Source organism: Mercenaria mercenaria, chromosome 1 (genome assembly GCF_021730395.1).
Source record: "Mercenaria mercenaria strain notata chromosome 1, MADL_Memer_1, whole genome shotgun sequence".
NCBI classification, from domain to species: Eukaryota; Metazoa; Mollusca; class Bivalvia; order Venerida; family Veneridae; genus Mercenaria; species Mercenaria mercenaria.
In genome coordinates this window covers 20,367,357-20,383,458 of record NC_069361.1, presented here as the reverse complement: position 1 = coordinate 20,383,458, position 16,102 = coordinate 20,367,357, and the positions used below count along the sequence as shown (strand labels likewise).

Sequence of the window (16,102 nt, the reverse complement as noted above, 5' to 3'; positions counted from 1 at the left end):
TCGTATGGGGCAAACCCATTACTTTATCTGGGGACCAAACGCCGCTTTTCATGGAATTACACGCCACAACACGTTTATCATTTAAGGTTCAATGTGCATCGCCGTTTGAATACATCTGCGGATGTCTCTAAATTGCTTTTTGAACTTTTAGCATGTGTAAATGTTAAGTTCTGCTCAACCCGGGGCTAGAGGGCGTGGACGGTAGCATGCATTTCCACTACCGTCCATGAACAGGCTCAATCAAACTGAGCCTGCATCATTTTCGTTTTTGTCGTGTTGAGTGACCTGTGAAGTTTCCACGTTTTCTATTTTAAAAACAGCATATAAAAGAACAAGTTCTGTTTTTGTAAATATTTATTGAAGATACGTATTACACAGAAAGGAAATGACAAGAACTGAGTATATTTACGAAGAGATTTATATATTTGGTTTCAAATTTAATTTGTAAGTTTGTAGTCAATAACGTCTGTTCAGTTAGGCTTGTTAATTTCATTGAGCAAGTTGTGTATACATATTAATATTTCAAATAATTGATGGCAAACTATTTTAAAACAGAAATACCCTCGACCATTAATTCATAACTTGTTTTGAAGGTATGCATTTCATTTGTTCAAGCAACTGCATAATTTCACAGAATTAAAGTTCTTCTTGGAAGAATGATATTTGATAATGTACAAATTAGACAGTTAAATCTATTGTTGTCAGCAAGATTTTTGTCTTTTATCTATTGCAAATTGAAGTAAACCTTTTGAATAGAACTGTTGAACCCAGTATCGAAATTCATGTGAATAACTGACATTAAGAATGTCTATATGGACAGCTGAATGTACATTGCTATTAATGTATATAGGTAGTCGATATTTAGTTTTGATAACAGAAAATATAATAACTGACAAAATGATCCGATGGCAATATATGGTATCGATATTTCAGTACAATTTGCTTAGTCAGCTCAAATAAAAGGTTTGTGGACCATGAATATTAATATTGAAGTGCACCGAAATTTATACGAACAAAATCTATGAGTCAACATAATTTTATTTAACTTAGACCTTTGATGTTTATGCTAGGAAATTTCATTTTTGATGAATAGATTAAGATATTTCATTTTTGAAAAACTTGTGTATTTGACATTAAATCAAAAACATAATAAGCCACAACAATAGCTGCAGACCCAAAAAATAAACCCATCGATCTGTTTAAAACAGTGTTGAACTCACATATTCATACTATCCCGCACATAGATACGACTAATGAGGTATACCAAAAGTAATACACTGTCTCCTTCATTTGTTAACTGAGCTATTTATTTCTCACTTGTGATTTGATTTTTCATCATGATGTTGGTTGATACCAAGTGAAAGATTATACCACATTTGTTTGTGTTTAAAAAATAATGTAAATAGAAGCGTATAAGGGTTACATCAAATATCAATTTCCTTTGTAGAGTCTTATTCATTTCCACATCACGTTAATTTACTTAATCTTTTAACAGTAATTTTAAAAATTCATAGTTTCAGTTCTCTTTTTCATGTATAAAACTGACGTCATGCTATTAGTATGGATAGTTTAACTTTCTCGGAGACATAAATTTCTTCACCATCAGGTCGGTCACTCTTTCACGCTTTTGTCTGTGCCCGGAAATAAGCTTCTGCAGTACAGAAATCAGCTCTGCTTTCAAATCTCCCGTAGATAACTTGCCGCTCGTGTAATTCTGCAAATACAGGGTAAAACTAGAATATGTAAAACAACGAGGTTTCAATGTCATGGTGAAAAATTCATAAATCAGAAGTTATAAATTTAAGTTTTTAATTAATGTACTTTAAGATTGTTTTGTTTCAATTTGCTGATGACAGATAATGCTGAACTATTTTTTCATGCTAATTCAAAAATCTTTACTCAACGACATAAGTGATGAGTGAAAACTAAAACGTTAACATTATGATATCGCCTAGAGTGTTTTCTGGTCTGTACATTCCTTTACAAGAACATGGCTGGTACCTGTTTGATCTGTTCTAGTTTACTATCATCTTCCATAAAGAAAGTCAGATACTGATAAGACACGTCCTTTCCACAGTCACCTCCTGTCTTCTTATGTTCTTCTGCTGTTGTGCCGCCGCCCGAGTATGCATACTTTTTAATCTGTTTTGTAAACGTATAAAAGTTTTAGCTACTATATTTAGATTAACTGAACTGAAAAACGTACAAAATGCGCATATTAGATTATTTAACTTCTAAAATGTGTGACATCAAATAATTTTGAACTCTATGTTTTGGTATTTTCATTGTGCAATAACAAAATTACCTTGATTAGAAGAAAGATAATTTGGAGATCAGATTAATTTTATCAACGAACATATAACCTTATTGCTGATTTGTTCGTCCGAATCAGTTACAAATATAACGCTGTTTGGATCACCACTAGCATCCATCTTGGACTGCATTCCTCGTAACCCAGGAATGAATGTGGAATGAATGAGAGCCGGTTTCTGGTAACCAAGTTTGGGAGCTACATCTCTTGCCATCCTGAAGTATGGATCCTGGTTCCAGAAAGCAAAACAGGAATAATATATCTATTCTAATATACTAAAAATAAAGGTTAAGCAAAATCCCACGTTCTCTTTTTTGTGACGTGATACAAGATTTTGGCCAAATTACAAAAATGTTAACGAAGTATGTGGTGAAACTTTTTTCTTATTTCAATCTAAATAACTTAATATCAGTGTTTATTTTTACAAACACTTTATTTTTAAGTAATTTAAATTAAATTATTCACGTTTTTCATCGTCTGCTAACTATTTTTGTCTCCAGTTCGCGGTAGTTATTTTACCGCGTTTTCTGCTTGCAATTCACGATTTTCTCATATATTCAGTGCACTATATAAGTGATTGTTAACTGATATTCTTCACTCGAGGTTGAATATTTGCAGCATAACAAGTATTTTGATTATTTGTTTATTCTCGTAAGAAAACTTGACAAACCCTTCTGAGACGAATATTCAGTTTTTGGACATCATTTTCATCAACACTCCACGTAATACTCAGCGGAAAAGGTAGAAATTTCGGAAAGGTAATTTATTACTTTTTTCTATATTTCGTAGTGTTTTGTCAAAATGAATATTTTGAGTTTGAAATTTTGACATGTGTAACGGGAATGTCCTAGAATTTATCAACATACTGTTTCCACAAAATGAGATATTTCATATTGCTTAAAGTTTTGATTTTGTCTAGAATATCTTTTACAAAGATTATTGACATGGTAAGGTTACTCAGTGCTAAGGGATATATGCTAATACGGATTTACAAAATATCTTGTTTTAATTTCGGCCTACTGTGTACTTGAATTAGCGGTAATGTTGGCTGTAGAAATTTGAAACATTTTGAATATTTTAAGCGGCGGATATGTTGCCTATATAGCAAGATTGTAAGTGACGAACTTCATAATCCTTTGTGATTCGGTTTTTATAACCGCAGAGAAGGTTTTGTCGTGTCGGGTCACAAAGTTTTCTTGCAAATGGTGCAACAAATTACTCCGTCTGGTCAGAATGTTCAAATAAAGAAAACGTGCATATTAAAATTTGTTATCTGTTTTGTATATTTTCAGTTAGTTTTATGGTACATGTGCACAAGGTTTGTATAACACAAATAGATGCGTTTATTTGTTTTTCTCTGTGACTTTGCAGATGTTTTCTTGCTTAATGTGTTATTTTATTGTTAATGTTATTTAATATAAATTCACAATGAAAAACCCTGCTATTGAAGGAAAGTAAATATTACACGTATATACTTTTGGGACGAGTTTTATGAACTAGTAAATAAAAGGTGTGCATATTGTATCTGTAAGTAGAAGCGAAGCGAAGCATACGTATTCGTACTTTAATTTATCGGGCGTAAATGATTCAGTAGTTAGAGCTCGGTCGTATTTAAAGCGTTTCCAATTCGATTTAATATTAGATATGTTAATTATTCTTTTTTTCAGATGATGCTTTATTAGCTTTTAGCATGATAAGAGAAAACAATAATAGAAAGATGTTGATTGGTTCTGAATCGTGTGATGTTGTGATCAGCACATAAGCTTTGACTTGCTTAAATGTAGACCTCGTGGTGGATATATTTTCAAGAATGAATTTGCAGTGAAAAGATAAGTATATGTTTAGATAAATTTGGTTTTTAAAGCTACTTGCCCATAGTTTAGGTGAAAAAAGTTCAATGTTAATTTCCGCCATGTTTGGCATAGAATGCATATATGACACTGAAAAATACGATGAAGTGGGTGAAAATAAAGTTAGATATTGGAAAAAATGCAAGAATAATGTAAATTGGCTGCATTACTTCAAAAGCGTTGAAACGCTTTGTTCCTTCTGCACACTATATTTGGTTATTTTTAAAGAGGCACCACAAAATAACTGTATTCTATTGTATTTCCATGATGGTAATTATACATGCTTTGCATGAAGAAAATGAAAAATAACAAGTATCTAGTTACAAATTGACAGGGACATATATAAGGCCAAGACATTGTGTGTAATGTCTTAACATTTTATTAAATTACTGTAGCAATATGTACATAAATCAGTGTATTTAGTTACATTTCGATTACATTTTGTTTCTACAGTTTAAGATAGTTTTTCATATATCTTTTTGAAACTATGCTGAAAAGAGGTTTCCTGAATAAGTTTGCAGATGAAGTTGTCAAAACACATTTATTCAGGAAAGGCCTAAACTGTCCACCTAAAATCTTGTAGTATAGCTGTTTTTTAAAAATGATTTTCATAAAGATTTTGTTGGTGAAAAAAGTAGGTCACTAGGTCGTTAAGAGTATCTTGCAAAAAGTCGTATGCCACGAGTCACTTCAGAGTACCCTCTTGTTATGGAATTTTGAGAAAATTTTTTAGAGATGATCAGCTTAACGTAGAGATCGTTTATTGATGTGCAATTTAGCATTCAGAATTGGTTAGAACTATGATGAAAATGTAATATTTGTTTTATAGTTTAGTTGTAACATGAAGTCACCAATACGTCAGTTATGCTGATTTTGAATTGTGTGATGTTGTGTTTAGCACAGAAGCTTTAATTTGCTTAATTGTAGACCACGTGGTGAAGTTGTTTTCAAGAATAAAATTGCAATGAAAAGATAGGTATATGTTTTAGATAAATTTGGCTTTTATGGCTACTCGGCCATAGTGTAGGTAAAATTTTTCAATATGTTCATTTCTGCCATGTTTGGCATATGACACTGAAAAATGATGAAGTGGGTGAAATAAAAGTTAGATATTGGAAAAAATGCAAGAATAATGTAAAATGTCTGCATTATTTCAAAAGCGTTGCAACTGTTTAATACTCCCTGCACAATATATTTGGTTATTTATAAGAGTATCTTGCAAAAATCTTATGCCTATAAGTTTGCACCACTAGTCATTTCAGAGTACTTTTTATGGATTTTTGAGACAATATTTACTGAGTTAGCTATGTAGCTTTTACTTCTGCCGTACTTCGAAAATATGAGCTGTATATATTTCGTGCATTAGTACGTTTCCTGCTATTAAGTCATGCATTTTTGTGTTGACTGTCTTATTACAGTTGTGTGAAAAATTCAGCTACAAAAAGAGATATGTCTGTGAAAGATAATGTTTAAGTATAATGAGCTGTTTTAAAGAACGACCGTGCTATGATGCATTTGTTTTTACATCTTTGCCGTACTTTGAGACCACTGACAGTTTTATTTTTGTTATACTATGAGAGTTTTACATACAGATTAATCTTCAATTTATTGATTGTTGTTTTCAGATGTCGTGATTAGGAAAACGTTGATCGGTAGATGATATGTATTTTTGAAGTTGTTAGGCTAACAAAAAACTACAATGTACGAAAAACTGCTATGAAAATATGAAATATCTGATATATAATGTTCTTTTCAATGACGGATTATTACGTTTTGATATATTCAGTAGCTTTTGAAAAAACGACCGTGCTGTGATGGTGTTTGTTCTTGTAAGTTTTCGAATATGAGGCTACTGTCCTTTTTACCTTGGTTTTTACATCAAGATATAATCATTAATCCATTAATTATTTTAGATGTGATAAACATAACATTGTTTGGCTGACATATATTTCAAACGTTTTTTTTTTCAAAATGTAGTTATTAGCTTAACGAAGAGATTGTTTGATTGATATACTGTTCAGATGTTTTATTTAAGAATATGTGAGAACGGCGACGGAAGATAAGTATTTGGCTATAATGTGGAAATAGTGACCGTTTTACTTTGGTCGTGCTGGGTAAGCTTTTGCTTTTCTTGGTGAAAAAGAAACCTTTTACTGTGGCCGTGCTGAGAAAGCGTTGGCTGTTTATTTTAACCGTACATTATTGCGTTGACTGCCTTATAGTCAGTGTTGTGAAAACATTAGCCATGACACTTTTACTTTGGCCGTATTTTGAAAGTGTGGGATGCTTTGTTGTAGTCGTGCATAATTGCGTTGATTTCCTTTTTATTGGTGTTGTGAAAACGTTAGGTATTGTAATTTACGTCGGCTGTGCTATGGAAGTGTTGGCTGTTTTATTTTTGTCGTGTATCATTTTGTTGACCGTTTTATTTCTGTGTTTTGAAGTCATTAGCTACAGCATTGGGTACTGCATTAATGAATGATTATTATATTTTGATAAATGAAGTTGTTTTGAAAACGACAGTGATTTTGTCTTTTCATTTTTGACATATTTAGTTACTTTAATTGTGCTGTGAGATATTAATTTTTTTTCTAGATCAATCGTTAATCTTTTTATGTTCTTTTCAGATGTAGTGATCAGTGTTACCTTGTTTAGTGGATATTTATTTCTGTTGAGCTAAGAACAACAATGAATAGATAAGTATACATTTGTAATATAGGGAGTCGCTTCAAACTTAATTTAAAAAGATACGCGAAAGCACTGATTTTTTACATTGTGCTTGTACGGCTAAGTGTTACCTGTTCAAGCTCAATTTGCTAAGGAAGCTATGTCCGTTTTGCTTTAACTGTACTGTAAAAGGTTTTACTGTTTTGACTGGTTATAACGCAAAAGAGCTGACTAGCCAAACAAGTGTTTATTTTAAACTCTGTAGTAAGTGTTACTTTTAGATGTTGTGAATGGTTTAACGTATATCGTTTTAGTGAAACTTTCAGCATTTGGATAGAACTGCCCTGTTAACAAGACATGATGTTGTTGTATTTTTATATTTCGTGTCCGTGATGCGAAACCATTAGCCGTTTCATTTCTGCTAAACTTTGAAATGTTGTCTGTAATTTTTTTTTGCCGAGTTCTTTCCAAATGAAATGTTTATATGTGAATTAATATTTTCAGATGGTGTGCAAGTTGTAGCTTAATGTAGATAGTAAGATGGATATGTAATTCATATAAAACTTGGTGAGAACTGCAATGAAAGATAAGTATACTCTTTAGTATCAAGCTATGTGTCTATTTTACTTCAGCTGTGCTGTGAAAGCGGTGAGTGTTTGGAAAAAATGACCGTTTTACTTTGGTAGTGCTGTTAAAGCGTACGCTGTATCGAAAAAGTGACCCTCTTTGGTTGTGCTGTGAAAGCGTTTGCTGTAAAAAATGATATTTTGCTTTGGCTGTGCTGAGAAAGCATGGGCTGTACATTTTAGTCGTGCATTATTGCGTTGACTGTCTTTTGAATGCTTTGTCTAGGTTACATTAATATTAGGCTGTGCTGCGTTTACTTTGGCTAGCGTTCTGAAAACTTTGGATATTTCTAGAAGAATCTTTTGAATTTATTACACTACAATTACCTTCTTTGTTTAGCTCGATTGGAATGCTGTCAAATACTTAGACCTGTATCCTATATTTTTGTTTGTTGTTTTTGTAGTTAGGAACATGAAATTAGTGAATAATTGATTTACTCACGACATAGAGTGAGTAAATTAAATTATTCACGTTTTTCATCGTCTGCTAACTATTTTTGTCTCAAGTTCCCGGTAGTTATTTTACGGCGTTTTCTGCTTGCAATTCACGATTTTCTCATGTTTTCAGTGCACTATATAAGTGATTGTTAACTGATATTCTTCACTCGAGGTTGAATATTTGACAGCATAACAAGTATTTTGATTATTTGTTTATTCCCGCCCACCCACCCTTACAGACATTTCAGTTTTCTTAATAGTTATTGCTGATGCCTTGTAGCTGTATTCGAATATTAAAGGCAGATTTGACTTTTTGACTGTGATATAAACAAGAGTAATCATATAGTTCTAGAGAGATATTTCAGGCCAGACATTATGTCTCCTTTATGTTCTGATAGAAAATAAGGTTCACAGTTACGTCCCTTATATTTAAAGGGTCTATAGACATGAACAGTTCCTTGCTATTTATTACTGTTGAGTATTCATGTATAACTAGAACTTTAAAGGCAGATATACATTAAACATTATATAAGAACATCTGAATTCTTTATGCCAGACTCGGTATCTACATTTAGAAAAGTAACATTCACAAGTACGCATTTAGTTCTATATCAATATATTTTATGCTGTTTTCCCCATGCAATGTTATTCTTTCGTTATCAAATGGAAATTGCCGTTATCCTCTTTTGAGCTAGTTTTCATTGTATTTTGATTTTAACTTGAAAGAATGTAATGTTTTACACATTGCACTTTTTTTCTTATTTTGTGGTTATTCAACGAAGCTGAGAGAGACCAGAATGGCCATCTTATATGCTGTTTAACTATTCTAGATTAGATGAGTTCAAGTTATTACATTTGGTTCATTCGGGACCTAATAGAAAACACATTTTACAATTTAGATTTTCATGTACATCTGATTGTATGTTTGTCTAAATTCTGATAGTATGTTTTCAGGCTGTGTGGTGTACAAAGATAAAGATAACCACAATTACCCCACTTCTACTGGTCGATCATCGCCACATCGCACAACATCGTACCATCTGACATTTGCAAGACAATTATATTCGATTTTTTTGTACATTGGAATGCTGTCAAATACTAAGACCTGTATCCTATATTTTTGTTTGTTGTTTTTGTAGTTAGGAACATGAAATTAGTGAATAATTGATTTACTCACGACATAGAGTGAGTAAGTATTTTTACTTGTTATGACGTAGTTTACATTTTACTAAAATAATTGTGCACGGATGCCTCATGAGAAGACATGATAGTGAGTCCAGTTGGACCTCTTAGCACTGAATCAAAATTGTTAACATACCTGATCAATGGCACAAGGGATTAGACAAGGTACGTCCTTATTACCATGGAAAATTTCAGGAAAAGAAGAACTGAAACTTGGCGCAGCTTGTGTTGCGGGAAAACAGATCTTGCCAACATTGTCGCTTGGACCAAATCCAAATATTCCTTTTGCTTGATTGAATGTAACATGCTTCTGAATTTTGCACATGTTCATATAAAAATCTCTAGAGAAACTGTAAAGAAAAAGACAATGAACAGTTCATTTAGAAAATATCCAGAGATTGGAAAGACACTCTACGATGAATTCGCCCTCGTGCAATTATTACGCCCGACGTATAACCGCCCATCGTGCATAAATAGTGTTAAAGCACTCTTCTGCTATACATTATGTCTTAAATAACCTACGGTCAAAAACGTTGTTAAGTTGTTTAAGAGAAGGTGTAATGATATATTAATGTTTTATCATTGTCATTACTTATATTTTTATTGTTATTATTAACATTATTATTATTATTATTATTATTATTATTATCATTAAGTGATATACCATACTAATATAGTGGTTTCATTTTTCTCAAAGATGATGTTTCATTAAAATGCATTAAATATTCATACATATTTATAATACTTGATTAGCGTATTTTATTCAAATTATTACTATTTTTGGCAAAATCATTACGTTAATAATCGGTTACCTTATATACTCTACATCACTGAAGATGAATGTTTTGTTGATGTCAAACCCCAAGGCAATGATGTCTTTAGCGTTCTCATGTGCCAGTCTGTTGGCTTCCTCTAGCGGCAAATTGTCTTTCACAAGAAATTTTTCATCGTCTGTCATTTGTATGACGAGTGGGACATCAAATGTGTCTTGTAGCCATCTGAAGGAAGATATTGGTAAAAGTTGATAAATGATTGATTTAATTCTATTATTTTGTGTGTATCGAACCGGGGACAGTTATCAGCCTTGTCGTCAAAGTATGGTAATGAAGTTAAAAACTTACGGCCTAAAATAGCTGAATGTTATATACGCTTTCAATGATAGAAAACTAAGTACTTTCTAACAATTACTGTTAGTTAAGAGAGGTATACATATTTACTGTTAGATATGTAGTCGAAGAATGCTTATTTGACTTACTTCGTGAAAATAAAGGGGATAAGGTGTCCCAGATGCAATGCTTCGGAAGACGGTCCCCGGCCTGTGTACAGGAAAAACGGCTTTTTCTGTTCATAAAGCGTCAATATGGTCTCCAAGTCTCTGTTAAAACATGTTTAATCATGTGACTTATTTTGATCTGTTGACTTGAATAACATTTAGTGGAATGATTGTGCTGTGTCGTTATGTCCAGGATTTCTTAATTCCTATTTTGCGTTGGATGTTGGGCAACATCCTGTGTGTCAGTAACCTATCAAAACGTCTTTGAAAGTTTGAAATGAAAATGTACTAATTCATGTAACTTTCTCATAGCATTACGTTGAGGTCTTATATATGTAATTCATATTGTGGCAACCTATTCATATTTATTTTCATGTTATTTGATATAAAGAAAGCACTTAGATATATATATTCTATTGTTTCATAATTCAAAGTTGTTTGATCTTAGATACAAACCTCATTGAAAAGAAGACTCCTCTTCTCAGATGATGGTGCACAGGTTTTTCTGTTGCCTTTTCAATTCTGTTGATCAGTGCCTCGTCTATCCTGGTGCTGCCAAAATCGCCTGTAATAATGTACACAATGTTTAGAAAATGTGAACGAAAATCTCTCAAATAAGTGTCATATGAAGTCTGTATACAAACAGTAACAAACGGTTGCTATCCACATATGAATGTTCACACAAACACATTTACGTTATATGCAAACGATAAGCAGTTTCTATAGTCAGTGAATAAATAAACTATAAAAACATGTTTTAAAAATATGCAGCCCTTTTTAACACCAGCAATAAACGATCAGTTTTTTTCATTGATAAAGAACTCATATTGTCAAGAGCTGTCTCCCTTGGACAACAATCATTCAAAAGGTATAATTATATAGAAAATGACGGATACCTTTGAATAATTTAAATTGTAATTTCGACAAATACCTGATATGGAAGAAGTGTCATTCCGCTAAGTTAACATTCTAAACTCAGACATATTAAGAGGAATACACAACTGTACTATTTCTTGCAGGAAGAAATTACTTCTTAAGTACCACATGAAATAACTTTAATTGCTTTATTTGATAATAATATGTTGGCTGACGTGTGCGATAATAATCAAAATATCAAAGTGAATGCTTCAAAATTTTCTCTTTATTTATAATATAATAATATTCTTATAACGCTGTTACTATGAAAACTTAAATAAAAAATAAAAATAATAATTATAATGTAACTGATAAAAACTTAACAACATACGGATAAGTTTATCATAGTCAATCCCAGTTTCAGATTTTGTAAACACTTCCCATGGTGTTACAGTTTGTTCCGATTGCTCTTCCGCCATTTTCAAAACAAGTTAAAGCTTATGGAAGTTGATGAAAGTTAAAATGAAATCCAACTATCAAATTATTAAAATTAAAATATTCCTCTTTTGCCGACAGGTAAAGAAATGTCCGCTTTTAAGAAATAGTGCACGGGTTTGCTGTACAGCAAACCGATCAATATTCTAACCTTGAATATAACCGGGTTGGCAAAAGTCTGCATGTAAGTTTTCGTGGAAAGACAATCTGATTTTAACATTGCGTTTTGCAAAATCCGCGGGTAATCATGTGACAAATAAAATATATTTGCTGATAAAGAAAAACACAACCTTGGAGAGACACCCAGTGTATTTGCTTTCTACTTATTACTAGTTTAAGTTATAGGATAGTGTCATCACTACAAACTCCGGTCTTGTTTGATCGTTTGAATTCACACTTTATAACAAGACTTCAGAGATCTTTTTTTTTTGGAGAGACTTTATAAACACTCGAGAAAGAAAAAAAGTTTATTTCTAACAGTGACCTCTGCAAAATAATCAAAACACACTAAATAATGTTTAAAGATAAAAATATAACTGAATTAAGCAGAAATATTCAACACAGACTTTCGAATTAGTCGTACACATTCTGTAAAATTTAGACATCCCTTTTTTGCCTATAGTTTCTTAGTTAAATATAGTTAAGTCATAATTGATATCAGTTTCATTTTAAATAGAATGCAACATTCAGCAGTTCTACAATGCATCAACAGACCTTATATAGTATAAAGAAATTATGTTTAGAAAGCGATTTTATTTATTTTATTTTTACTTAACTGTTCGCGAATTGCACTTTCTGTTTGCACGTGAATGCCTACATGTAGGTGTAATGAAAATTACAACGGGAGTAGTAGTGGATTTATAGACATGAAAATTTAATGTATTTTATATAGCTCTATTAAAAAGAAAAAGTGGACAAAACATTTTATTTGTTCCTTGTAAAAGTTAGTAACATGCAGAATGTTTCAATAAGATAAAAGGTATGTTTGAAATACAGGCATTGTGACGTAGTCACTTGAATCAAAAAGTTTAATCAAAAAGTTTGATGCTTTGTCAATTCTTTATCTCCATGTTCCGTAACTACATTCGAAATGCCAGAAACTGTAAATCAGGCCAATCTGTAATTGCTAGGTTTCATCTCGTCCCCAAACCGACCTCCAAGAACACAAATATAGGACAAGTACAGTCTTGGATATCAATCGTGACATGACCTATATGATGTCTCTTTAGTTATATAACATTTATAATTATGTTTTCTATCTCAGTTAAAAATAATATTTCCAAAGATTTATTGCATTGCAGTGTAACTGCCTAAATAAACATGAAAATAGGTGTACACAACCTGACTTATTTTGAAGGAGCCTGTTTATGAGAGGTTATGTAAAGCAGAACGCCATTCATGCTCTATTGCAATGTTGTTGTTTTTTCTTTGTTTGTTTTTTTTTTTATTTTAACCTATTTTTTGGCCGCCATAGGTAAACAATATCAGCGAATACTCATGTAGAATGGCACAATATACAGAAGACGTTCCAATTCTGAATTTACCTCCGTTCTTTACCTTGCAAAGTGTAAAGTACCTATAGACGGCACTATTATCCGAATGTTAGTAATGTTTGATGTAGGAGCGGAAACTTGAACTTTCGAACCATAATCTTTGATTTCTTGTAGTCACTAGGTGCTACCACAGCGTCAGCTCTTATAGCATTGTCATAAGCAAAACTCTGCAATAAAACATCTCTGAACGGACTGCCATAAAAATGCTTTTTTGCAAACACGATTGCACAGCAGGCCTTCATATATAATGTTGAACTATTCAATCGGTACGGATTTTATAGTCAGTACTAGGCTTTATCTGGACATGTCTAGTAGATAAATTACTGGTTTTGTCGACTGTTGGTACTTATCGACAGTCAATTTGATTTCACTTATTTGCTAATTTCACTTGGTCTGTTTATTTCCCCTTATGTTTATTAATTTGGTTTGGCTAAATTTAGTGTGAAACTAACCAATCAAACGAGAGAATTTTGTAAAATGAATCTTAAAGGGTCAATAACTGCCTCCGTTATCTATGGCTGAGATAATGATTGACGTTTGTTCCTGTTAACCGTAATAAGCTGTGACATTATAATTATTGGTCCGATAAACATTTTGCACATTTCCAAGTTGTTTGCATGACAGAAAAAAATGTTTTTATCGAACATACATGACGTAACACAATCAATGATATATCATGTCTATATATGTAACAATGCCAACCATTAAGAAATATGCTATAAAATGCATGGATTCTATTATTAAACATTCGACGTTTGCGTTGTCTTCGAAGTCTAGGGTAAGAGCGCGGACAATGCCAACCGATATATGAACTGTTAGCTACATGCTGTTTCATGCACACAGGCTTGACAATGCATGACTTGTGTTTTATTCAATACATTTTCAAGTGGGTATCTATCTAAAATTACCATTTTGTCAGATATATATTTTATAGCTTGATCAATAAAACACTAAGCTGACATTCCACTAAAGCGTGATAGTTACTGGGTACACGTGACCTTCGCATGCCATTGAAATGATAAATATAACTACGCAAAGAACAACTTAAGGTATTGGACCCGTAATAGAGTACCTCCTTTTTGAAAAGTATTCACTTCCTACCATAAGCCTACTTTGACTGCAATTTTCAGGGGGGCGTAGGTTCAAGCCCCACTGGGAACAATTTTGTTTTCCATATTTTCCTTTTTTTCTAGTAAGTTTTTACTTCTTTCAATACTTAATATGTATGTCTTGTACAAAAGTGGAAAATTTTCATTTTATAAGCGATTTCTTACTGTTCAAAGTGAATATACCTCTGAATCAGGAGGGGTAGAGTTAGACATCTTTAAAATACTGAGTTACATGCGGTAAAAGTTCTCTATTTTGCCTTCATTCTTTAGATTACATATTGTGGAAGAAATGCAATACCTCTGCCCCAAGGTTATTTTAGAATGAAGTGAGCAAAATTCAAAACAGACATACAGGATTCGACCTTAATTTTTCAATGTTGGAGTTAGAATTCTGTCTCATTAAATCTGTTTACTTGTGGCACCCTAGAAAGAAATGATATTTACAGTTTTATTTTGTGTTTTATAATTGTTTAACAATAGTTTGATTTTCTTTTATCAAAATAAATGCTGTAGTGAATTCTCTGCAACGTTTTAAATAGTGGCCATCACATTGAAATTTGTCTATACTTGAGCTTGAGGAAATTCCATAAATTATGTAAAATTTAGAAAAAAAACGGCATGGTAAAAGTTGTATAAAATTTGCAACACAGTGCAAAACATGGTCAACTTCAAGCAAGTGCCATTTTTTAAATATTACTATTAGGGGTCTAATACATTAAATTGATTTTAAATGCTAGAAGTGAGAGATTTAGGTGCACATTTTTTCGCTGTAATAAAATAGGACTTATTTAGAAATGGAATAATCTGAGCAATACATACAGCAAGTCCCTAAGCCCATTAAAATGCTACCTCCTTTTTCTAATACAAATGCATTTACAGCCGTCTTTAAAGGCTCTATGTTTTCATTAACTATAGTTTTTGGAAATGTTTATACACATATAAATTATCATACTCCTACGTATATGTTTAATTACGAATCATGTTAAAAACCGTTTACCAATATTAATCACGTGGTCGAGTTTCTGCAAGATATTATACTTACAGATCTGTTTTGCAATGTTTGTCGTTACTTCATATCTATATATCCTTTCCACACCTGTAACGTTATATAACGTATAAGCGTCTGACGACCCTTTCACACTTCCGTAGAAGCAAACCTCATTATACGAAATTTATTTTGAAAATATTTCTGAAAGCTCTCAAATACAGAAATATCTTACATCCAATGCATACATTGACATTTTCAGAAAACATCAAAAGGGACCTTTTGAGATATTTGACAAAGTTTTTTTTCCTTGCAGGGGCCTCCGTGGCCGAGTGGTTAAGGTCGCTGGTTTCAAATCACTTGCTCTTCATCGAGTCTCACTCGGGGTGTTGAATTCTTTATGTGAGGAAGCCATCTAGCTGGCGTTCGGAAGGTCGGTGGTTCTACCCAGGTGCCCGCTCGTGATAAAATGATGCACGGAGGGGCACCTGGGGTCTTCATCCACCATCAAAAGCTGGAACGTGGCCATATGACCTATAATTGTGTCAGTGCGGCGTTAAACCTAACAAAATAAATAAAAAAAACTATATACCCTTGCTCCGTTACGGACCCCTTTTGGATTTGTGTTTATTCCATGTTCAAATATTTTTTCGTAGATGAAAAGCTAACATGTCGTGCTCATGTATTTTCAAATCATTAAAAAGTGCTGAAAATCGACTCCCCATTAGCAAAGAGATTTTAAAAAATAAAAACAAGTC

General features: G+C 32.5%; 1 protein-coding gene and 1 long non-coding RNA gene across 3 annotated transcripts in view; one reads left to right on the top strand and one right to left on the bottom strand.

Annotated features, from left to right (window-relative positions):
* Positions 1 to 16,102, top strand: part of LOC128556445 (uncharacterized) — a 32,687-nt gene that overhangs the window by 1,130 nt on the left and 15,455 nt on the right. The gene's annotated exons all lie outside the window — the stretch shown is intronic.
* The window catches only part of LOC123544778 (tryptophan--tRNA ligase, cytoplasmic-like), a 33,213-nt gene continuing 17,447 nt past the window's right edge, over positions 337 to 16,102 (bottom strand). Inside the window, exons 1-8 of one of the 2 annotated variants that reach the window (XM_053541610.1) lie at positions 11,594 to 11,872; positions 10,804 to 10,912; positions 10,330 to 10,449; positions 9,887 to 10,072; positions 9,211 to 9,424; positions 2,364 to 2,540; positions 2,002 to 2,142; positions 337 to 1,714 (exon numbers count right to left, since the gene is read on the bottom strand). In XM_053541610.1, the coding sequence (XP_053397585.1) occupies positions 1,556 to 1,714; positions 2,002 to 2,142; positions 2,364 to 2,540; positions 9,211 to 9,424; positions 9,887 to 10,072; positions 10,330 to 10,449; positions 10,804 to 10,912; positions 11,594 to 11,681 (1,194 nt within the window). In that variant the 5' untranslated portion in view covers positions 11,682 to 11,872 and the 3' untranslated portion in view covers positions 337 to 1,555. Of the gene's footprint in view, positions 1,715 to 2,001; positions 2,143 to 2,363; positions 2,541 to 9,210; positions 9,425 to 9,886; positions 10,073 to 10,329; positions 10,450 to 10,803; positions 10,913 to 11,593; positions 11,873 to 16,102 lie in introns of those variants that run through there. The other variant, XM_053541613.1, reaches the window with a different exon arrangement.